We start from the raw sequence: 24124 nt of genomic DNA, 5'->3' as shown, positions 1-24124 counted from the left end.
TCAATAACTATACTAATATTTATGTGTTCCTGTATGCAAAAAAAGATCTCCAATCTGCCTGGCATTGTGTTAGGTTATTTCACTAGGAGGTGGAAGTGAGTCAAAGACAGAGAGAGAGGATTGTGATGTCCTGCGTAACCCTCAGCCCCAGGCACCCAGTGAATGATTCTTGCCACCGGAAGAGTTATGACCCTCACTCCTCCCATCTCCTACCTGCTCCCCATCTCCTGTTTCCCCACCAGCCACACCAGCCCCTGTGCCATCAGCTAACACTGTCAAGCATGTTCTCCACAATGCCTGCTCCCTCACCTCCTTCAAGTTTTTGTTCACATATCACTTTACTAGTGAGGCTTTGCCTGGCCACCCCATGGAAAATAACATGAAACTCCCCATGTGCCACCCACGCCCCCATATTTTTTTTTCCAGACCGCGCATGCCCACTGCTATTCAATGTTTATTTGGTCATTTATTGTCCACAAGCTCCACAAGGGAAGGAACTTAGAACTCCCAGCCGCCAGAACTTCCAAGCTGCCAACACTGCTCGGTATACATATCTGATGTACTTAGTAAGTATTTGTTGAGCAAGGGGGTCCCTTTAGATGGAGGAAGGCGAGTTCTCAAAGGGCCTCATGGAAGGAGAATGGCATTTGGGCTGGTCTGCAAGGAAAAGTATGACTTTTATAGAGAGAAGAGGGAAGGGAAGGGCCTCCAGGTGAAACGCATAGCACGAGCAAAGGCGAAGTGGCGGCAAACTGCTGGTTGAGGACAGTGGTTGCAACGCAAATCTTTGGAGACACCTGGGAAGACTCCCCAAGTACCTGCCCGACGCGGGAACTGCGCCCCAACCAGTGAATCGGCCCGGTGGGCGGGGCAGGCGCTGCGCGGAAGCCTCGGCTCCGCCCCCTGTGGCCCGGATCTCGCGCAGGCGCACTCGCGCTCGGGCCGGGGCGCCGGCCTATGCGGCCGGCTGCGGCCCCGTCGGGCAGGGTTCCCGGGTTTAGGACGCGCGACAGGCGGCGGGGGCGGCCCTACCCTCCTGCCAAAACCTGTCATCGTCGCCCCGGAGCGGCTGCGCCGGGGCAAAAATGCTGCCGCCAGGCGGGGGCCTGCTCTGGCTTGGCCTGGTCCTGGGCTCCGTCGGATCCGCGGCGCTGGGCAGCTCGGCCACAGGTGCCTCCGGCGCCCTCGCCCACATTGCGGGGCTCCCTCCTTAATTCCCTGCCTACCTCCATCCTTAACTCCCTCGCTCCCTCCCTCCTACCATTCCTTCTTCCATCGATCCTTCCTCCCTTCCCTCCCTCCCACCCACCCACCATCCTTCCCTCCCGCCCTCTTTTTTCTCTCCCTCCCTCATCCAGGCTTGAGGCCATGGCCAAAGCCTAACCCTGCCACCCCGGACTGGGGCGTCTTCTGTGCACCCACTTCCACCCTCCCTGGCGTAGCTGGCTGGGTTGTCAAGGTGCTGGGACCAGCCTTGGACCTCTGGGTACCCTAGCACCTACCCCGGGTGGGGGTTGGGTGTCAGTGCAGGTGATCTCACTGAAGCCCCTCCTTCCTGTGCAGATGCTCTGAATGTCCTTTTAATCATCGTGGATGACCTACGCCCCTCCCTGGGTTGTTACGGGGACAAGCTCATAAGGTCCCCAAACATGGACCAGCTGGCCTCCCGCAGCCTCCTCTTCCAGAATGCCTTTGCCCAGGTATGTCTGGGCACCTCTGGGTATGGGTGTGTGCCTCGTGCACTGAGGGCTGGGGCATGGTACTCATTGTGCCAGGCATCTCTTTAGTAGAGGGGAGCACAGTTTGGAAAATGGCGGCTGAGCAAACCTGGTTGTCCACTGGCAAGGAAGCTTGTGCCTTTCAGGGGTGCTTCTCCTTGGGTGGAGGGTGTGCCCTGGTATACTGTGTTCAGGCTGGTCCTGCCCACCTTTCTTCCCCCAACTGGAGGTTGCCTGGTGCTGAGAAGGAGGGGATGCTGCCACAGCGGCCCTCCTTCCTGTGCCCCTTCATGGGGCTGCTCCCTAGACCTTTGCCTGCTCCGGGCACCCGTGAGACGCCATCATGCAGAACGACACAGTCATCTGCTGGATGGAGGGGCTGGGGCCTTCCTCCCTCGGGGAAGACTTCTTGCTGGCGGCTGGGTGAGGCCCAAATCCTGCTGGCTGGCTTTGAGATCTGCATGACTCAGCCACCAAGCTGTTAGCCGAGGACCTGGGAGGTTGCCTGGTTACCCTTTAGCTCCCAGACTTTGTTTTCCTCTGAGGACGTGTCCCTCTGCTTCTGCTCCCTACCAGCAAGCCGTGTGCGCCCCGAGCCGCGTGTCCTTGCTCACCGGGAGGAGACCAGACACTACCCGCCTGTATGACTTCAACTCCTACTGGAGGGCACACTCTGGAAACTTCTCCACCATACCCCAGTACTTCAAGGAGAATGGCTACGTGACCATGTCGGTTGGAAAAGTCTTTCATCCTGGTACTGCTTGCCCCTCCGAGTCTGGGCTCTCTCCATTTTCGTGTCTGAGGACGGGGGTCCCCTCCTGGGGCTGGGGCTCGGTGGACACCTGGTTAGTCGCTGCCACCTTCGTGCAGGATATCACTTCTCAGCTTGGCTTTGTGTTCTCACCAAAAGTGAAAAAGGGTAGAAGGGCTTTTTCTTCCTTTTGGAAACTAGTCACGGTGCTGTTTGGTTCCTTTGGCTGCGTGGGGGGAAGGAAGGGCACTGGCTGCGGGGGAGGGGGAGTGTTGGCTGGGCGTCCAGCTCTGCGCCTGACCCCCTGTGACCCGGGGTCCCTGGCAGTGAAGTGAGACCAGGGCAGCTCTGCTGACTTGCCCAGTGAAGAGGCTGTAAGCTGGCAGGGGTTGCCTGCCCGCTGTCTGTGAATTAGGTCAGAAAGAGGAGGGTAAGCTGGTACCCAGGGTCTCTAGGGTGCCAGGGGCCACCCAGTCCTGACCTTCAACACTGCCAGCTAAACTGCCAGAATGAGAATGCTGAAGCAGACAGTTTAAAACTTTGTTGTTTTTAACTTGAAGTAAGGCATTATTATTTGACAGAAAGTTGTGGGAGAAAAAGGGAAGTATAAACTAAAGAATATAAATTGGGAATTCCCTGGCAGTCCAGTGGTTAGGACTCAGCGCTTTCACGGCTGAGGGCCCGGGTTAAATCCCTGGTCGGGAACTAAGACCCCGCAAGCTGCGCAGCGCGGCAGAAAAGAGAGAGAAAAAAAAAAGAACATAAATTGCTTGTATTTGCACCACTAAGGAGAGCTGTACTGTGATGACGTCCCCTGGTTCTGGGCGTATTATTTTTCTGGTTTGGGATTTTCCTGGATATACAACTTTATATTGTGGAAGGCAGCTGTGCTCGCCACTGTACCACCAGTGATGCGCAGCTATATTGTGAGTGTTTTAGACATAAACATTTTCCGCATGGTGACTCTTCGTGCCGTCATCTTTAATGGCAGCACAGTGGTCTAACAGAGACATGTACTGTAGTTTAGTCCCACTTGTTTTCAGGTCTCCTCTGTGCCGCATTCCGCCGGGATGAGCACCTCTGGAGGCAGAGTGAACCGCTGATGGGCAGTGGCACCGGGAATGCTGACCCCTGGGTTCTAGTCCCAGTTCTGCCACTTCTTAGGTGTGCATTGGACCTGGGGCAAATCGTTCAACCTCTTCGAGCCTCCGATTCCTCCTCTGGGAAGCTGGAGTGGCAGCTGCATTGATTCCCTTCCCAGGGGAGGATCCCAGGGCAGCGTGCGGGGGGGGGGGGGGGGGGAGCCTTGAGAGCCCGAGCTCTGTCCCGAGAAGTGCTTATCACGAGGGGCCGCAAAGTTGGGCCCAGTTTGGAAGGAGATCTGTCAGGCTGTGTGGCCAAAAGGTCGCCAGCAAGTGCAAGTAGAACTTTCTGCAGTTGGTGCTCACATCTTGACACTCTGGCCTGAGCACAGCTTGAGAGAGAGACGAAAGGAGCAAACACAGCAGAGGGGAGATCGTGCCTCAGGAAGGGAGGCCTGACGGGGCCCGAGGGGTGGCGCCTGGCCTCCTTACCCCTGATAATTAGATTGTGGGGTTGTCTTAGCCCGAGAGCAAACACTTGGCCTGCAGCCCTCCTGGAGACACATTTTTCAAGCGGGTCTTTGTTCTCAAGACCCTGTTGTGTCGGGGAGGGGCCTGCTTGAGGCTGACGGCAGCCACCATTGATTGCGTGCCAGGCGCCTGCTGGGTGCTGTGCCAGCTGGCCCCGTAATCCTCTCCCCAGCAGCAGGCAAGGTGGGTTCTTCATCGGCGTCATTTCCCGAGGAGGAAATGGAGGCTCGCGGAGCATGCCCGAGATTGCACGGGCACGTGGGGCAGCGCGGGGGTTTGGACCAGGTCTGTCAGCCCACTCTGCGCTTCCACTGTGCCTGCGGGGTTGAGAAGCCCTCCGCCCGCTGCCCCTTTGCCTCCAGTCCTGCCTGGCCAGGTGCTCGTCATTGGAGTCCCCGTGTGTCCCCATGCTGGCGACGCCCTTCTCCCGTGGCGCTGCCCACGCTACCCTCTCAGCTCCTCCCGGCTCATCTGCATAGGCGGTTCCTCCTTCCAGAGCCCTCGCCGCCAGCCCTCCCCGGACCTACGTCCCCTCTGTGCCCGGGGCTCCCTCACTCACACAGCACTTCTCCTCTCCAGACGGCTGGCAGTCCTTCCTCAGTGTCGCACGTTGTTATTTTGTCTTCCCAGGTAGACTGTAAACGGGTGGGTTTCTGCGTCATGAGAGAACACTGAACCTGGCGTCCTAAGGCAGTGTCGGGGTTCAAACCCCGGCCCCCTTGTCTCGTGTCTGGTTGGCATCCGGCAAAGCACCCCCCTTCGCGGAGCCTCCCCTTGCCCAGCCAGCCATGGTTGTGCCCCTGCCTCTGCCGCCCCCTTTGTAGGGTGGGGCTCAGTACTCAGATAGAAGCCCAGAGGGTCGGTTTTCGTGGGCACTTCTCATCATCTGGCCTAGGCTCCTGATTTTATAGATGAGGAAACTGAGGCCAAAAGAAGGGGATGGCCCTTTCCCAGTTGTGTACAAAGTGTACATTTTGGTGGGGGAGGGCATTGAAGGACTCGCCATGCTTTATTTAATGACTTTCCTCCTTCTTCCCCCTCAAGGAGTGTCTTCCAATCATAGTGACGACTCTCCCTATAGCTGGTCTGTTCCACCTTATCATCCGTCCTCTGAAAAGTACGAAAACACCAAGGTAAGACCGTGCAAGGGGTACTGGTCTGAAGAGGAGCCTCTTCTTCCCTGCCTAGCAAATTCAGGTTAACTACTGTGTGTGTAGCACGTGCGTCCTTTCCAGCTGGTTATGTGGTGGGCTTTGTGGGTTTGGTTTGTGATCATGACCTGGCAGGGATGAGCGCTGGGATCTTGAGCATTAGGTCCAGTGGAGAGGTGGCTGCATTTTCGAAGCCGGCAGGGATGCCTTGCTCTAGAAGCTTATGCTGTAGTGTGCAAGACTCACTTAATGGCTCCTTCGTGCTCACTCTGGATAAGGCTCTGTGCAGAGGGTTCGTTATAGGAGATGCCGAGACATGGAAGGACGAAGAGAGACCCGTGCTCTAAGCGCCTCAGCCCAGATTGGGAGAAAGGCTTTCCGTCTATCTGTCTGTCTGTCTGTCTTGGGCCTAATGGATATGTTCAGGTGTTGAGACCTTTGATAGGGGCTTTAAAATTTTAAAGCATTACGAAAAAAAGGAATCTATAAGGAAACTTAATCTCGGTTCAGAAGAGCCCCCGATGTATAAATGCAACTAAAACTTACATTTAAGAAATTCAGGGAAACAGCTGGAGTGTTGAGAAATGACATGTTTCTCAGAGGATTTTAGAGCCATCGTGTGGAGAAGGGTGTGGATTTGGGGAGGTTGGTGGGGTGCAGAAAAGTGTTCTAAATTCATGACAACTTTCATTTCAGAATACAGTGAAAGCCAGCGGGCTCTGGCCCTTGGCTTGTGGCTTGAGTATTAAGAGAATGAGATCGGAAGACCCCATCTCGATGCGTCTGTTCCCTGAAGTCATCTTGCTACTTTTAGTAGTCTCACAAATGCCAGGTCCCTGTGCCCACGTCCCACGTCATTCTCAAGACGGTGGGTCTGACTGCACCGAATCCCTGGCGGTGCTGCAGACCATGTGAACGTGAGCGGGGGGGCAGATGGCGGCTGCCCTGCCCAGGGCGGTGAGGACAGGGCGGAGCTGTGAAAGGGTGCTCCTCGGTGAGACGCCCCTGGGTATTTGTGAGGTAGAAGTCGTGGTCAAAACTGAAACTGGCCTTGTGGCCGACGTGGCCACTTTAAGAAACGAAGCGGTAGGTTCCATCCTGTGCATGGTGGAGTTGAGGATCTGGAAATTCCATGAACTGTCACTTTATCTAGTTAACTGTGACCCTGTCACTTATAAGCTTTAGTCTGTCGTTGAAATTGAAAACAGATTTTTTTTCCTTTCCCTAATGACTAATGATGTGAAGTATCTTTACATGTGCTTATTGGCCATTTGTATATCTTCTTTGGGGAAATATCTATTCAAGTCCTTGGTCTACGTTTTTTTATTGTTGAATTAGAGACAGATTTTTTTTTTGATCGTGAGTTTACTTCGGTTTCCTTTAATTAATTATGACCTAGGGACAGAGAATGAACAATGAGAAGCGAACTAAGTTCTGCTGGATTTCTGGCCTCTGCCTGGAAAAGAAGAAACGCTTCTCTGTTTTACTTCTACTTCTATGTGCCCGTGTAGTCTGGATGACTAATACTTAATGTGCTCGAAATATAAACGTTAAATCCATTGTGGGGAACTTTCATGACTTCTATTTCTTGCACTTAAAAAGCTGACTTTGTATGTTTTGTTTTGGAAGACCTGCAGGGGACCAGACGGAGAACTCCATGCCAACCTGCTGTGCCCTGTGGATGTGGCAGATGTGCCCGAGGGCACCCTGCCTGACAAGCAGAGCACCGAGCAAGCCATACGGTTGTTGGGAAAGATGAAAACGTCTGGCAGTCCTTTCTTCCTGGCTGTGGGCTATCATAAGCCGCACATCCCCTTCAGATACCCCAAGGTGAAGAGCTGGCTGACGGCTGATCCAGCACAGCTGCGACAGCTGTGTCATAGTGAAGGTGGCCACGTCCTGCCATCCCTTGTCACCAGGGACGCCTGATGGCACTAGTATACTCAGTGGTATGAAGATGGGTTTCAGAGGTCAAGGCTAAGAAGTAGACTTAGGACACGTAGGAATCTTGTTAGAAACGCTTGGCTTCTACTTCCTCCACTGGAGGGTTTTTCGCTAGAAGTCAGTGAGTAATGTTGGGTTGGCTAGTGAGTCATCACGGAAAAGGGATGCAGAGCTGGCCGCCGAGGCCTGCAGTAAGTGGCGGTCCTTGGTACAGAATTCCAGGAGATGTGAAGCCCTCTTCAGTAACTGCCTTTCCCCCTGAGCCCTGAAACACAGGGCAGCATGTGCCTCGTTGGAGGCTCGAATCCTGCACTTGCATGTGTATCAGTTAGAGTATGTAGTCTCTTCTTTTTCAGAATATTTTTCAGTTTTTTCCTATCATGTTTTCCCCGAGCCTGAGCAGCCCACCCTTTTGACTTTGCAAAGCATGCCCGTCACTTGCGATGGGCGTGGAGACCAGAGACGTGCTCTTTGATGCTGTGAGTGTCGCGCTTTGATTGGCCCAGGGGATCTCACCTTCCTAGCAGGAGCTGTCAGCCCCGCTTGATGGAGTGAGACCAACTTCTGTCTCTCGTGCAGAAGGAGTTAACCTACCAGGCCTGACTGTGATCCGTTGAAAGGCCTGCTCCTGAGGTTGACCCTTGGCCTGGCCTCTGGGAACCTGGATCTCGGGAGTGTTCCCACCATTCCCAGAACTGCCAAGTGGCTCCCTAGGCCTGAGCTGTTCACGGAAACCCCTCCTTTCCTGCTTCGAGTCTGGGATTTTGATGTGTGCAGGCAGAGGGTGCCTGCGTGACCAGCCCCAGTAAAAATCCTGGGTGCAGAGGCTTTCACGAGCCTCTGCTTCCCTGGCAGCAGCGTTGTACACGTGCTGTCACAGAGCTTGTTGCTGGTGGAATTGCACGCATCCTGTGTGATTTCACCGGGGGAAGACTCTGGCAGCCTGTGCCTGGTTTCCCCCAGATACCCCCTGTGACAATCCCCTTTGCTGACTGTGGCTGGTATCCTTTCTCTGCAGTAATTGCAGCCGTGAGTAGGGCTGTGTGCGGACTCCTGTGTGCTCTCCCAGTGAATTTCTGAGCGTGAGGCTGATTTGGGGAACTGGCCACACCTCTGCACACCTTTTCTAGTTGGAGGGGACGTGGCAACGGGAAGAGGAGGGCATCGGTCTCTATGAGGGAAGAGAGCTGTCGCTGCTCGGTTTGTAGGAAACCAGCCAACTCGTTTCATTACCACTGGCATCTCGTGAGAGTGCCTTTCAAGTGGGGGAGGTACTTGTGTAGACGCGTCACAGGCTTAGAGGAGAGGCAGCGTAAACACCAGTAGGGGCCCAGCCTTGTGCCTTTGCCGGAAGAGTGACGGCCCGGTGGCTTTGTGTGCTTTCCCCCCAAGGAATTTCAGAAGCTGTATCCCTTGGAGAACATCACCCTAGCTCCTGATCCCCAGGTCCCTGCCGGCCTCCCTCCTGTGGCCTACAACCCCTGGATGGATATCAGGCAGCGGGAGGATGTCCAAGCCTTAAACCTCAGTGTGCCCTACGGCCCGATTCCCGCCGACTTTCAGGTATCAAGGACGGATTTGGGGGAAGTATTGGGCACTTATGGCATGATGTCACGAGTGATGGTGCTCTTCTCGGTGGACATGCTCTGTCCCTTGTGTCTTGCTGAGAACTTTCTCTGTGTGAGGCGGCCTGTGGAGCACCGGGGTTGGGGCGAACGTGCTGGGTGGATAGAGAGTCTCCCCTTCAGCGTCTCCGCTTCCAAAGAAGGGGGTGTCTGGAGATCTGGGGACTTGCGGGCTGTGGGCCTGGCATGGGGAGAGGCCCTGGGTGACCCTCACTAACTGACAGGAGATGCTGTTGAATCCAGGTGACAGTCTGTCAGGTGTAGGGTGGTTGGCGACTCCCGTGCCACCCAGAACTCTCAGTTTGCTGGTCCTGGCGGGTCCCCGTGGGAACGCCGACACGGGCATCCATTACTCTCAGGAGGTGGCTTGGTGAGCGGGGCCTTGGCACAGAGGGGGCTGGGGCACCAACACGGCCAGCCCTGTCCAGCTGCAGTGTCTGGGGTCCGTTTGCTGTGACGTGGGGGTGACTCGTCAACCCCACTCTCCCTGGCACGCAGAGCGCACGCTGAGCAACACTCTTTCTGGAATATTCCACACGCAGCCCTGCCTTTCTGTTAGCACGTGAACGCTCCCGCAGCCCGTCTACAGGGGAAGGAAGAGGGCAGCGTTTTCACAGTGCTTCCTGGGCCGCCTGCGTCAGAACCCCCACGAGGGCTCGTTAGAAGCACGGCATCCTGGTCCCACTCAGAGTCAGGGAGTTGGAGGCTGGGAGTGGGGCCCGAGAACCTGCATTTCCAAAAACACACACCTGGTGATTCTAATGCAGGCAGAAGTTTGAGAACCGCTGCCGTAGGCTACGTGTCGAGACAAAACAAAACCAGACAGACTGCCCAGGTGTCTCTTGCTCTCTGGCCCCTGTGTTCGGCCGGCAAGGGTTTGAGCGAGGAGGGCCGCGCCACCCTGCGTCTCGGGTGGCAGTGGTAAGAGTTTGAGAAGCAGCGGGCCCGTCGGTCTGTTGGGTTCCTACTTCCCCCCGCAGGGGTTCTGAGAGCGGGGTTTGCTGGAGTTGCAGCCCCGAGGCTGCGCCTGGACATCGCGTTAGCGGCAGTCGTTCCCGATGACCCTTTACATTTTGGACTGCACACCGGGAAGGGTGCTCAGCGTTTTGTGTGTGCTCTTTGGTCCCCGTGGGACCCTAGCGGGGGGCCTGCTGTCTCTGTTGTCCAGGTAAGGACACTAGAGACTTGCCCAGATCACGCAGTTACTGCGGAGGAGCGCCCCCTGGGAGGTGTGATGCCAGAGCCCCCACGTTTGTTTCGCTGGCTCTGACCAGTCTAGGTTCGAATTCCAGTTACCCCACACCGGCTGCATGGCTGCTGCCGAGTCATCCTATCTCCCTGAGCCTCGGTGTCCTTATCTGCAAAGTCGACACAAGATGGGGGAAGGTTTTCCGTGATGACAGCTGCTCTGAAGGTTTTCAGTGGGGACCACAGTGAATGTGGGGGGGCTGTCTAGGGCAGTGTCGGCTGCACGGCGAGGGTGCCTTCCCGATTGTCTCAGCCCCTCCTCTCACCACGCCCGCTGGTGGTGTAGCTGCCCAGTTGGACACACAGATTCACAGTGACCCAGAGGACCTCCCTGGTGTACTTGTGTGCTGATCCCCGCCCCACATTCACCTCGCACTTGGCCCTGCTCATCATCCGCCTGTAGCTCTGGGTCTCGAGCCTCTGGGTCCTGCGCCCCCTTCAGCCGTCAGCCCTCTAACTCAGTGCCGCGTGCGTGAGCCTGGGGCCACGCGGGGATCACTGGTGTGTGGCCCCCTCTCCCCCGTGTCCAGCTCCCCTCTGGGCTTTGCTCCCTCCCTGGATAGCTGAGGCCCCGTGGCCGGTCACTTACTCTTCCCGCCAGCTCCTGAGCATGCGTGTCCCTCTATCCTCGTCCTGACTGTAATACCCTGACCACAGGACAGTCCGGCTACCCTGTCTGCTCTCAAGCCCGCGTCCTGAGGCAGGGACATGCTCGCATGCCCAGTCCTCTGCTCGGCTCCCTCTTGCCCTCTGCAGCTGCTCTGAACCCTCACCACTCCCCTCCAGCCCCTCACATCCCTCTGCCCCCACATCCTCCCACCCCCGCCCCCCCCGCTCTTCTGCCCCGTCTCTCAGCAGATGACTGTACTTCCTGTTTCAGAGGCAGAGGCTGGTTACCAGTCTGAGGAAGGGGAAGGCACAGGCTGAACGTGGGTACACATCCTGGCTGTGCCCCTTGCCAGCTGTGTGTCTCTAGGCAAGTTAATCAACCTCTCGGAGCCTCGGAGTCCTCCTGTGTAAGATGGAAGTGGTAATGCTCAGCTTCCGGGGTGGCTCGGAGGATCAGATGGCACCCAGCAGGTACTTGGTAAACGGGAGCTGGAAATAACCTCCCTCACTTGTAGCCAGAACTGTGCGTGCCTGTGTGCTGAGCTTGCGGCCTTCTCCCTGGTCTCAGGAGAAGAGCAGCAGGGACTCGGCCCCTCCCTACCCCGTTGCCCCTCCTTGCCGTCTCCTCCCAACTTCCGTGCAGCCGTCCATCCCATCTTCAGAAGTACCGCCTCCCTGGGCCCTGCCTGTTTCTTCCCCTTCCTGCCCCTTCGCCCGCCCTCCACGGGAGAATGAGTGCGACGTGCTCTGTTCTGCTGCGTCTGTGGCCTCACTGCCCTTTCATTCTTCGTCCACCTCTGTGCGGCCTCCTGCCTCCGCATCCCACTAAGCGTTCTCTCATCTGGGTCAGCCCTGATCTCACTGGCAAATAAAATCCAGCCTCGGGGGTCCTGACCGTCCCTGAATCCCTGCTGCCCTCTCACTGTTGAGAGAGCTACGCCTTCTGGAAATGTCTGCTCCTGGGCTTCCTCGCCAAGCCTCCTGGGCCCCCTCCACTGCAGGCCCCAGGGCAGGCGCCTCGTCCTGTGTCAGCTGCTTAGGAGGTGCTGCCCTCCGGGCTCAAGCCCAGGGCCGCCCTCCGTGTTGTTTGTGCTCTTCGCCCCCAGCCCTGCCCGCCGAGCCTGCTGTGGATGAGCCCCGGGACAGCCTCTCCAGCCCCACGCTCCTGATTCCAGACGCGTCTGTCTGTCCACTGGTTGGTAGAGGCCCCGTGTGGCTGCACCGCCGTTCCTGCTCTTCCTTTTCTCCTCCTCCTGCGCCCCCTCCCTCTCCGTGCCATTGAATCGTGCTGCCAGCCTAGCGAGAAACCTGGCGTTCCCTTTGGGGTCCTCAGCTCCTTTCCCTCCCCCGCTCCTACCCCATCTCCCTAAATTCCTCTTCGGCACCACTTCGTGGACCACCGCAGTGGTCTGGTCTTGGTTTGTCGCTTCAACGAGCGACCGTGGAGGTTGCCCCGTGCGCGCAGCGCTGATCTATTGCTGGTTCCCCTCGAGCCCCTGGCGTCTGCTTCTGGCTCTCGGTGGGGGACCCTCATTCGCCTGCAGCCCAGATTGTGTCACTTCCTCTCCTCGGGTGACCTCAGTGCCTTTGCTGGCCTCCAACCCGAGACTTCCACTCCGTGGATGGACCCTCTGGGTCCGTATCATCTGGCCGTGACCTGCCTTTCCAGTGTCCTGTCCTGCTCCCCGGCGCTCCCATGTGACTCTCCAGCCACACTGGTCAGCTTGCTGGCCCAAAACGTGCCCTGGCCTGCGGTGACTCCACACTGTTCCCCGCTCTGCAGCCCCTGCTTAGGGCATCCGACCCCGCTTGTCTGACTGCCAGCTCCTTTCCTCAAATGCTAACTCCTCTGTGAAGCCTCCCCCGATTTCCCCAGGCCGACTCGAGGGCTCATCCTCCAGGGTCGTCCCTGGGCCCCACCAGTAATGCACCTTTTCTTGTCTCCATTCCTGTCCTCACTGGACGGGTGGCTCAGTGAGGTTGACGACCACATCTGTTGCTTCTCCTGTCTCCAGGGGCCCGCATAGGAAGGAAGGCGTACCCTTGACTAGTACACAGCCATCCTGACAGGTGTCTTTGGTCCCCAGGAGGACTGAAGTTCCCCAAGTTACAGACTGGAGACTTTTATCTACCAGAAGCTAGAAGTAGCCAGGGTTCAGCATAATCCTTCTAGAAGGTTAGATGGATATCCATTGTCTTCACCACCTGGGGAGAGGGGGCGAGTCTCATGACTGTTCTCACCGCGGGTCCGGCTGACAGGACCAGCTGGGACACACGGAAGCTGGGGCTGGTCTGATGGCTCGGCGGTTCCCTCGCTTCTCCCCTGTGGCAGGGGTAGAGGACTCATCTTTTTCTCTAAGATTTGTGGACAAGGCGGCGGAAGAGTCAGCCCAGCAGAGGCTGCGGCTCTTTCACGGAGCCTATCTGCTCCGGAAGCCGCTCTGGGGTGGGGGGTCCGTGGGGGGTGGGCTGCTCTCCCTCCTCCGCCACCGTTGTCCTGCCTGTGGGCAGTTTGTTGGGCCGGAAGCGCACGTGCCAGCCACAGGCTGTGAGGGAAGCGGCTGCCATCCACTGGGTTACGAAGAGCTCAGGGGAGAGGCCCACTCACGGCCGTTGTTAGAGTTGAGTTGCGTCCCTCAGGAAGATCCGTGGAGGTCCTGAGCCCCAGGGCCTCAGAATGTGGCCTTGTTTGGAAACAGGGTCATTGCAGGTATGACTGGTCAGGATGAGGTCATGCTGCCGTGGGCTGGCCCCTGACCCAGTATGGCTGGGGTCCTTGTGAGAAGCGCCAAGGATTGTGGCCACCGCCAGAAGCTAGAACGTTCCTCCCCTGGAGTCTTCAGAGAGGCTCTGCCGACACCTTGAGTTCAGACTGCTGGCTTCCAGAACTGGGAGGCGATCTGTTGCTGTTGTTTGAAGCCGCCAAGTCTGTCATACTTTGTTAGAGCGGCCCAGGAAATGAATACAGCTATATGGTACCTTTGGTGTGACCCTCAGCAGACTTTGGAAGGCTGAGGGGTCAGTTTCTGTGTACATGGGTGTCTCCTGGGACCCACAAGAGTATGTGAAGGAGACAGAAAGGAATAGTAAGTGGTACATCCACGTGCTGTGATCTGTGCCCTAAAGTGAAAACTGATTTGCTTAGCACAGAATCCTCCTTGTGGACATGCGGGTTTTGCTGTAGCTGTATGGGGGGGGGGTGAGATGGCAGGGAATGGAGTGTCCGTTTTGGCTCAGAAGGTCGTCAAGGGCACCCGAGGGCTGGGGCCCGGGAGGGGCGCTCAGGCGAGCACTGTGGCTGGGTATGCCGTGCACTTTAACTTGCAGTCACTCTCACTATTCTTCTTGTTTAAATTGCAGCGGAAAATCCGCCAGAGCTACTTTGCCTGTGTTTCGTATTTGGATACGCAGGTTGGCCACCTTTTGAGTGCCCTGGACGATCTTCAGCTGGCGAGCAGCACGATCGTGGCGCTCACCTCGGATCACGGTAAGCCTTTTGAAATGCCCAGGTGAGTCGCTCAAAGCATTGGACCTTTTCTGTGGAAACTTTCCTAGGCTACCTGAAATAGGTGTGTATTCTCTTTTGTGAACCAGCAGTGCCCTGAGTCTGGAGTCTTGGGTGCCTTTATGGCCACCTCGTTAGTCCTGGGACTTCTCTCCACGGAGGCGGGCCCTCTTTTGGGTCAAAGAAGCATCTTGGGGGCTTGGGTGGTGGAGCTGGGTGGGTGGGGGGACCTTGTAGTAACTGTTGTTTCTTGGTGAGCTCAGCGGGAGCTGTCCATTTGTGTGGGGAGCCCCTTTGACCCATTTCTAACCTAGAGGGTTGGAGGAGTTTTAGTTTCTCTTACGAAGATCCAGAACAATCCTGGCGGAGCCCAACAAGGCCCTCAGACCCGACTTACCCCTTCCACCCCAGCCCCGCTGTCCGCTCTGCCAGGAGCCTGGGGTTCACAACTCTGTGTCTCTTCTAAGGCAGTTTCTCACTTTTTCCAAAAGTGGAAACATCTTAAAAAAATTCTTTTTAATTTTGGCCAGGGTGTGTTTGAGGCCAGTGAGCCCCGGTTATCCTCCCTCACCCCCAAATTGTTTTGAAGCCAGTCTCAGGTGGTTTAGTTTTCTGAACAGTATTTCTAATAAATTTAGCTCTTTTTTTTTTTTTGCGGTACGTGGGCCTCTCACTGTTGTGGCCTCTCCCGTTGCGGAGCACAGGCTCCGGACGCGCAGGCTCAGCGGCCATGGCTCACGGGCCCAGCCGCTCCGCGGCATGTGGGATCTTCCTGGACCAGGGCACGAACCCGCGTCCCCTGCATCAGCAGGCGGACTCCCAACCACTGCGCCACCAGGGAAGCCCAAATTTGGCTCTTTTGAAGTTTAACCACACTGCCGTCATCCTACCTAGAAGCAGGAAAACAGTTCTCTAATATCGTCAGATACGAAGTGGGACAGTGTTAGATCGTAGCATGTGCTCACCGTAGCGAGAAAGAAGTATGCGGAGCACATCATGTAGGGCCAGAGCACCCTGCCCTTCATCCCACCTGCCCAGAGCTAACTGGTGCTGACGGATCGGGGGTCCGTCCACCTGCCTTCAGTCGTGCATATACATGGGGCTGTATGTCATGAGTGTGTATGTGCGTAACGTATCGTCGTGGGATGTGGCAGGATTGATTGTGCTTGTGTCCTGTTTCGTTGCCTGCCTTGTTTCTTCCACTTAATGTCATAGTCAGTTCTCCGTGTCATTTCTCACAGGCCTACCTCGCACCTTGTAAAGACCCGTATTGTGAAGTGTGGAGGTGTAATTTTTCACCGTTTGCCTAATGATCTGCCATCCCCTTCCGGGCCGTCTTCTCAGCGCCCAGTTTTCTCCCCCGGTGCTTCCACAGTCCACTGCACCCCCGTGAAGGCAGGGTCACTCGAAGCTCGCTTTGGTTCGGAGGCAGCTGTAGCTGATTACAAATGGCCCTTCTCAAAAGGCCCTCCTGGGACTGCCTACATCCGAACCACAGAAGCCTTCTTGAACCCATGCACAGCAGCTTTTTGTAGTTTGGGTTACTTTTTAATACGAAATACTCAACATACAGTCTCTTTTATATTTTTCATATCAAAAAGGGCACTCAAACGTGAAGTGATTGGAAAGTTCCATCTCGGGGTATTCAAACTATCTTTTGCTTTAAATGAGGGTTGGGGGTGGTTTTTAATCAAGGTTAAGGGTCTGGAATCAGAAGTTATGTTTTCTTGGTCTGTGGTATGTCTTAAAAATTGAAAAAGATACTATTTTTAGAAGTTGAGCGATTGTGCCACAGTCTCACAGCGCCCGTTTCGGTGGTACACGCCCTCTAGACGATCAGGTTTTGCTTCCTCTGGCTTTAACAACAGGGAATGAAATGGCGTCTAACTGAAATGAGCAAGCCACGAGGTGATTATTCTTTTTCTGTCATTCTGTGTGCTTTTTATGAACCAGGGTGGGCTCTAGGCGAACACGGAGAATGGGCCAAATACAGCAATTTTGACGTCACTACTCGCGTGCCCCTGCTGTTCTATGTTCCGGGAAGGACGGCTCCGCTTCCAGCGGCAGGCGACAAGCTTTTCCCATACCTCGACCCTTTTGATTCCATCTCAGAATCAGTGGAGCCAGGTATGAAAATTCAGGAGTAATGCTGCTTGACTTGGCCTTCCTGTGCGCGGAAGGGGAGTGGCAGGCCCAGAGCTAACGAGTATGGCCCCTGTCCACAGGGGCTTGGAGAGGGGGAGGGACAGAGGAGCAGCTGGCACCCCCAGGATGGGGAGGGCTGTCGTAGAGGTGACAGCAGTGTGCTCTGAGCCCAGAGGAGGGGGTAGCAGACTCCACTGGGGCAGGGGTTGCCTGCTTACCGGTGAGCAGAACTCCGTCACCTGCTCACTTCTGGCCGGGCCTCAGCTCGGCAGCGTCTCCATCTGCTGAAGCACCGGCTCTGTCAAATCAGTGCTTCTGCTTTTGCCGTCCCCAGGAGTGAAGGGCAAGTTTACTTTGACCTCCCTGTCCCAGTCCTCCCAAGCTGGTCCTCTCCAGGTAGCGTCAGGCCCCTGGCTATCCTGGTCTTTGTCTTCCAAAAAACTCCAGTTTGAGAAGGCACTTCTGGAAACATCACTTGGACAAGATGGCCGTCCCTGCCATGGGGGTCGACCTGTGTGGGTTCTCTGTGAGTTGTCTCCTGACTCGATCTGCTCAGCGCAGAGATGAGTCGTGTACTTCAGGTGGCATTTGCCCTTCTTGGAGCGCTTTTGCTGTGAACTCTGCTAAACCAGGTTGCTCCCTTTCAGGACTTCTGCATTTAATCCATCGTGTTAACGTCTAAATCCTGTACTTTCTATTGATTCTTGTTTAAATTTTTCCTGGTTCTGGCCCATCATTCTGGCCTTTCTGGATCTTCCCGAGTTTGTTTTCTACGGCCCAATTTTATTTTCCACACATTTAATTTCTATGTGCTGCATGCACTGTCTTCTTTCATGTCGTTGATAAAAATGTTAAACGGTTTCAGGGCATGATTATAGCCCTTTATTTGCTGGGAGAAATCTTCTGACAGGTTGAGAATCCTTTCTGAAACTTCAGTTGGGAGGTGCTCAGGTTGTAAATTGATGTAACTGCTTATTTCCAAATTTTACCTCTAGCCTGTATGTCTTCCCTGATCTTTGGACTTGGGTTTCCAACAGCCTGTCCCAGTTGGCCAGTCTAACGTGCCCAAAGCTGACCATTTGACCTTTGACCTTAAGCCTTTCTTTTGACGCTCTTCCCCATCTCAGGAAGTGGCAGTGGTTGCCCAGGCCACAAAACCATGGGGCCATCGGCCCCCGTCTTTCTGTCATGGTCTGTATGCGGTTCGTGGTGTGTCAGCAATTGCGCCTGTCGCTCTCCATTCAGAATATGTCCACACCACTTCCCCCACCGACCGTCACCACCGTGGACCGCACTGCCACCGTCTCTTGCTAAACTCTCCTTGCGTGTGCCCTTGATCCCTGGAGTTTTTCCTCAGTGATCCTGACTTTAACAGCCACAGCGAGCCTGATAAAACCCAAGCCAGGTGGTGTCACAGCCCTGCTCTGGGGCCTCCTACACGCCTGTGTCAAGTCTGAGTAAAAAGTCCTTACAGTGGCCGACAAGACCTGTCGTCCTCTGGGACCCCGCATCTCCCTGACCTCGTGTCTTTCAAGCGTCCGGGGCGGCCGTCTTGTACACTTCATGGCGGCCTGTGCCATTATTAGTGATGCCAAGCTTGACGGCCTGGTTAAGGCGGTTGTGTCAGCCAGGTCTTGCCCTTGTAAAGGTATCTTTTAAAAAAGCTTTCTTCACCTTTTTTCTCTTTATTTTACTTACAAACCAAATGCGTTGGAAATAAAATTGAGCCGTATAGAGCAAGCACTTAATGATCCAGAAAGGCTAGAATGATGGTCCAGGGTCACAATAAATTTTAACAGGAGTCAATGTAAAGACTTTAAAGATAAGTCACCCATAATGAGGTACCATTTCACACCCATTAGAACGGCTGCTATCAAAACAAACAGCAAACAACAGTACTGGCAAGGGTGTGGAGAAACTGGGGCCCTCGCGCATTGCCGGTGGGAATGTAAAATGGTACAGTCGCTGCGGAAAAGAGTCTGGTGGTTCCTCAAAAGGTTAAACGTAGAATGGTCGTGTGGCTCGGCGGTTCCACTCCTAGGTATATGGCTCACAGAATTGAAAACAGGCGTTCAAAGAAAAACGTGCAGAAGAATGTTCATAGCGTTAATTAATAGCCAAAAGGTGGGAGCAACCTGAGTGTCTATTGACAGATGACTGAATAAGCAAAACGTGGCGCGTCCATACAATGGGATATCATTCAGCCTTAAAGGGAAGGAAACTCTGACATGGGTGGACTCTCTGAAGACATGCTGCTAAGTGAAAGAAGCCAGGCACAAAAGGACACATACTCTAGATGTGTCCACATACACATGCCTAGAGTAGTCAGCACATAGAGACAGAAGGTAGCAGGTGGGTGCCAGGAGCTGGGGGGTGGCGACGGGGAGTTGTGCATGGTGAAGCGAGTTCTGTGATGGATGGTGGGGCTGTACTTAATGCCCCCGACCCAGACACTACAAAATGGTTAAGGTGGTAAACTTTATGTCGTGTGTATTTTACAATAATAAAAGGGCGATGGATCAAGTGCAGACTTCCAGAAAGGAGTGATCCGCGGGGTGATGCTACCGTGAGGCTCGGAATAGCCTGTCCTCAACAGACTTCTCCCCAACGGTCTGGGCCTCCACCGATGACCCTTGCCTGAATCACTTAAACACTGGTGGGTCCTAAATTCAAATCGTGTTTAAAGTGCCAGCAGGCTGAGGGCATCTTCATTCTGCCCTGCTATCGGGTGAGGTGCCGAGTCGGCTTTGTTCCTGAAACTCTCGGGCTAAGAATAAATGCTGTAAGAGAACAGAAGTCGGCGTGTAGGGCCTGGGCGCGCGCTCTGCTCGTGCTGCCTGGCTGCAGCAGGCTTCTGCGCTGTAACCCCCTCCGCCGGGCTGCTTCCTCTTTCAGGCCGGCAAACCGGGGACCTCGTGGAACTGCTCTCTCTCTTCCCCACGCTTGCGGGACTTGCAGGGCTGCCTGTCCCTCCTCGCTGCCCCATCCCCTCGTTTCACGTGGAGCTGTGCCGAGAAGGCCGGAACCTTCTGAAGCATTTTCAGGTCCGTGACTCGGAAGAAGATCTGTACATCCGTGGTAATCCCCGTGAGTTGGTGGCCTATAGCCAGTACCCCCGGCCTGCGGACTCTCCTCAGTGGAATTCTGACAAGCCGAGTTTGAAAGATATAAAGGTCATGGGCTATTCCATACGCACAGTAGACTATAGGTATACTGTGTGGGTTGGCTTCAATCCCCGGGAATTTCTGGCTAACTTCTCAGACGTCCATGCAGGGGAACTGTATTTTGTAGCTTCTGACCCTTGGCAGGATCACAATATGTATAATGACTCCCAAGGTGGAGCCCTTCCCCGATCGTTGACGCCTTGAGTTTTGCCAACCGCAGAGGGCATATATAACGCTCTCCTGTCCAGCTGGTGAGAGAAGGAATTACACTGGTTATTTCGTGATTACCTGTAATATTGGAAGCAACCCCAGGGGTAGGCAGTCAAAACAGGCGTCAACAATTTGGCCTCAGAATACGTAACAGCCGAAACTTTTGATTTGTCTTTATAGTTGGTAATTGGACTGGGCTGAACCTCTTCTTTCCTTTTTTTTGGAACACTCATAGCTTATTTGTTGAATGAATAAGTACAGAGTGAGCAAACTAAAATTGTCATAAGTTTAGCTATCAAGACCATAATAACTGAACATAACACTGTACTCAAGAAATACTTTAAGTATTTGTGAAATTTAGTGCATTTCAAAAAGTAACCACATGTCAAATTAGGTGTGACACAAAGTTCCTAGTTCTTTTGTTTATAATTTAATAATATATCTTATTTAGCCCAATATATTCAAAATATTATATCAACATGTAATCTAGGTTTCTTTTTAAAATGTAAAATAATAATGCTAGATGCCAGTGCCTTAAAGTCTAGCTTCAGTTTTTCTAAGATCACAAATTTTCAAATCTCAAAATAAAATATGCATGAAGTGATTAATATGGAATTTCTACATCAAATAATAAATAATGCTCACTAAACTAGAGGCATGAGATGTATGAGAAATTCAGTTAAAATTTTTCAGAGACTTTCTGGCCCAAATAATAATTTGTTAGCAAGTAATATGACCTTTGAACCCAAAGGCATCTATTAAAAGGTATCTTTATTCACAGTGGAAAATAGTTACAGGCATAACTGTATCCATGAATTGAGTCATTCAAAACCATTAATGTTCTCCTTCTCTAGAGATGGTTGGTTGCAAACATCCATTTATCCAGGAGACAGGAAATAGTCTACTTTTTAAGTGCTGATTAAAGACAACATTAATTTTGTTAAATTCTAAATTATTTTGAGAACTGTGAAAACTTTTCATTAATACAATATTAGGTGATTTCTAATCCCCCAGAATGTGGTTCTATATTCCCTAAATATGAAAGTAACCAGAAAGGCAGGTGGTAGTAATAAGCTTAGCCTACGTCATCTTAAAAATGATGGAGTATTCACAGGTCATATTCACAACACGTTGAAGTTGATTAATTATCAGTAGTCACCAGAAGAGTCAAGCACTCTCTTAATAAACATCTAATGTAGTCCTGTATCAAAGTAACCTTTAGTAATTCTTTGTTTACAAGTGCTGCTTTGGTATTTAAATATTTGTGAAACAAAGTACGGCAGATTAAGCTACTGCACTGTGTTAAATTGTAAACAAAAAGGCAAGATATTATAAGATTACTTCAAATCAGTAAAATTTCAAATACAGATTTTTTTTTACTAATTAGCCTACAGTGGAGGCATATATGGTAACACAACAGTCTTCTAAGCGATTAAGTGACAGTGTTCTGGCAACAGTTTCTGCCTGAGGAGTGGAGGGCCCTATTCCTCTCTCCTGATCCCGAAGCTCGAGTCTCTCCTGGGAAGCCTCAGCTTTGTAGATGGTTTCCTCCAGCCTTTTCTTTCTCCTTCTTCATCCTGTCTTCTTTGTCACTCACATCACTTCCACTAAGAATCTTACAATCCGGTCAAATTCCTCATGATGTATTTTCAGCGTACTTAGCTTCATCTCCTACTGCACGGTTACAACGAGAAGTTTTCACCCAGGCTTTTATTTTGCATTCATGGTTGACTATTATATGTACACGTCATCATTTTTTCTCTCTTTATTTTCTTGAAGCACAGTTTTAGTATCAAAAATCTCCAAATTAGGGCTTCCCTGGTGGCGCAGTGCTTGAGAGTCCACCTGCCGATGCAGGGGACGCGGGTTCGTGCCCCGGTCCGGGAAGATCCCACGTGCCGTGGAGCGGCTGGGCCCGTGAGCCATGGCCGCTGAGCCTGCGCGTCCGGAGCCTGTGCTCCGCAACGGGAGAGGCCACAGCAGTGAGAGGCCCGCGTACCGCAAAAAAAAAAAAAAAAAAAATCGCCAAATTCTACTCTTGCTGAAGGCGTAATTTGAACCGTGCCAAAGAGAGCAAAGTGACATGCATTCTGGCCATCACTCACCCACGTGACCAAAGCCACAGCTGGGGCTGGGTCTGCTTTGGGGTGTTTAGCGTGTAGATCTGGCTCTGCTGGAAGTGCTTCTGTGTCCTCTTTTCTCCGCGAGGGCGTAGCCTCAGAATGCTCCTTAGGTTTTCGCTTTTCTTGGCCTCCCTTTATGAATCTCTCCTTTTAGAAGCGCGGCTGCATTTCACATTCAGGGGCGTGCTCTTCTAACTCATCTCACGGGCGACGGTCGCTTTTTGTGTTTTTGACACTGAACCCAATTTAGAGCCGCTTGTGCACGTCTGCAGCGTTCCCTGGGATGAGCGGCTGCTCTCTGGTTTTCACACTTCAAAGCCAACCACATTCCTTATCTTGAATCGGCTTTGAGAAACCATGTCTTCGTTGCATCACGTAACTTTTCTCTGATCCTGCTGAGCTGGACACGTTTTATTAATGGTTCTCAAGTCACTCTTTGTAGACTTGAGCCAGGGGTTCTTTTATGCAGTTTAGTTGAAACCCGGACCAGTAATCTCAGAAATTTTGAGTGGCCCTAAACCAGTGGCTCAGAAACACGAGGGTCCTGCCTGCAGAGCCTCTGCTTCAGGGTGTCTGGGCTGAGGCCTGAGAGTCTGCACTTGGCCACATGACACTGCTCCTCCAGAGAGTGCCCTTGAGAACCACTGCCCTAGGTATGTGCTAGCCACTAGCCACTAGGCACATGTGCCTATTTAAATTTCAATTAATTCAAATGAAATAAACATTTCAAAAGCACAATCTCTGTCACACTTGCGATATTTCATGTGCTCAAGAGCCAGTGTGCGTCGGGGCTACCGTATCGGACAGCACCGATCTACAGCCTTTCCGTTGTGCCAGAAAGTGGACGAACGGAGCTGCCCTAGATTAACTCTGGGCCGATCCACCCGGCTGTTGGCGGGTTCCTCCTATGGGCTGATTCTCTACTCTGTTTGCCCACAGAGACTTGTCCGGTAGTGAACCACATACGTCTGGTTTAAGCTTGGCGCAGGGAGTTCCCTCTGGCAATCGGTCTCTTCCCCTCCACTCCCACCACCATCATCCTAGCCCTTCGCACCTCCTTCCCACGTAGTTTACCTCCCCCTCCTCTTTCCTCCCCTGCTCCCAAAGAATCCATGTGTCTTCCTGAAATCCTTCTTTGGTCCTGCCCTTTAAGAACACCGTTAGTGCCTACTACTGGGTCTACACAGACCTCCGCTGAGCAGTCAGAGTCTTCCCTGACTCCACAAAGCCCCTTTCCTCGGCTGACCAGTTTGCACACTGGTCCCTGACTGTCCCTTGCCGATCCCTGCCTCCCTGCCCACCCTTAGGTTGTCCCGTCCTCCCTTCACCACCCACCCATCCATCCATCCATCCATCCATCCATCCATCCATCCATCCATCCATCCATCCATGATCACTCTCCACCGCCCGCTCCCATGCCCCCACTTCCAAGAGGCTGAGGGGTTTGAACTCTCTAGATTGCATCATGGGATGAAATAAACATCGCTGAGGAATCTTGTGGGCACCTTACTTTAAAAGTATTTTTTTCTGATTGTAAAATTAACATGTTAATTTTAGAAAAATTGGAAAATACGAATGTAGTAAAAGGTAAGAAGATGCATCAGTATTTTACACCAAGAGAGTCACTTAATATCTTGTCTTTTTTGGGATGTAAATTTTTTACACTGTTACGGTCATACCGTGTGCTGTATCGTGCAATTTTATGTTCCTATTCTTTCACTGTTACATGTGGTTATTACAGGTTTTTGCAAAGATACTTTATACTGGTGGTGGTATATTTTATTGTGTAATTTCATCATTATTTACTTAACCTTTCAGTTACTGGGAATTTAGTCAATTTCCAGATTTTCAGTATTGTAAATTATGTTGTGATGAGCAACTTCGTGAATAAAATGATTTTGTGTACCACATTACTCCCATAGGACGGGCTCTCGGTGCCAAATTGCCAGAAGCATCTCGACTTCAGTCCTTGCCCCACTCTGCTGCTCCCTTAAGGTAGTGAAACTGAAAATAAAGCAAACAAGCATACAGAGTATACAAATCTTGAAAACAAACAAAACCCCTAACCCTCACGGTAACAGGTGAAAGTGGCATCCTGTATGAGCTTTGAATTCTTTGCTTATTAATGACCTCGATCCCCGTTCTCTCTGTACGATTGTTGGGCATTTGTATTTCTAGTTGTGTGAATTTGCCTTTAAATTTTAGGTTTCGCTTTTATAAGTAATCAAACAAATTGCTCTTTTCCTACGTGATTTTTCCCGTCTTTTCCTGTTCAACATGGAGACCCTTGCCGATGTAGAGATTTAATAAATATTCAT

At 52.9% G+C, this 24124-nt stretch overlaps 1 protein-coding gene across 3 annotated transcripts; it reads left to right on the top strand.

The window, feature by feature from the left end:
- Nucleotides 1-949: 949 nt before the first annotated feature.
- Nucleotides 950-24124, top strand: IDS (iduronate 2-sulfatase). 3 transcript variants are annotated; one of them, XM_082680705.1, is made up of 10 exons: nucleotides 950-1170; nucleotides 1564-1700; nucleotides 2295-2472; nucleotides 5127-5215; nucleotides 6863-7063; nucleotides 8570-8740; nucleotides 14020-14146; nucleotides 16118-16291; nucleotides 19205-19353; nucleotides 23729-24124. In XM_082680705.1, exons 1-10 carry the CDS (start codon nucleotides 1086-1088, stop codon nucleotides 23798-23800), a joined length of 1383 nt encoding a protein of 460 aa, XP_082536831.1. In that variant the 5' UTR covers nucleotides 950-1085; the 3' UTR covers nucleotides 23801-24124. The 3 variants fall into 3 exon arrangements, with proteins under 3 accessions (XP_082536831.1, XP_082536830.1, XP_082536832.1); XM_082680704.1 differs by having other exon boundaries at nucleotides 19205-24124; XM_082680706.1 differs by lacking the exons at nucleotides 16118-16291; nucleotides 19205-19353.

The sequence above is a fragment of the Grampus griseus genome (genome assembly GCF_964374135.1).
Source record: "Grampus griseus genome assembly, chromosome: X".
Lineage (NCBI taxonomy): Eukaryota > Metazoa > Chordata > Mammalia > Artiodactyla > Delphinidae > Grampus > Grampus griseus.
Note: the sequence above shows the minus strand (reverse complement) of the source record. Positions and strands in the feature narration are given on the sequence as shown.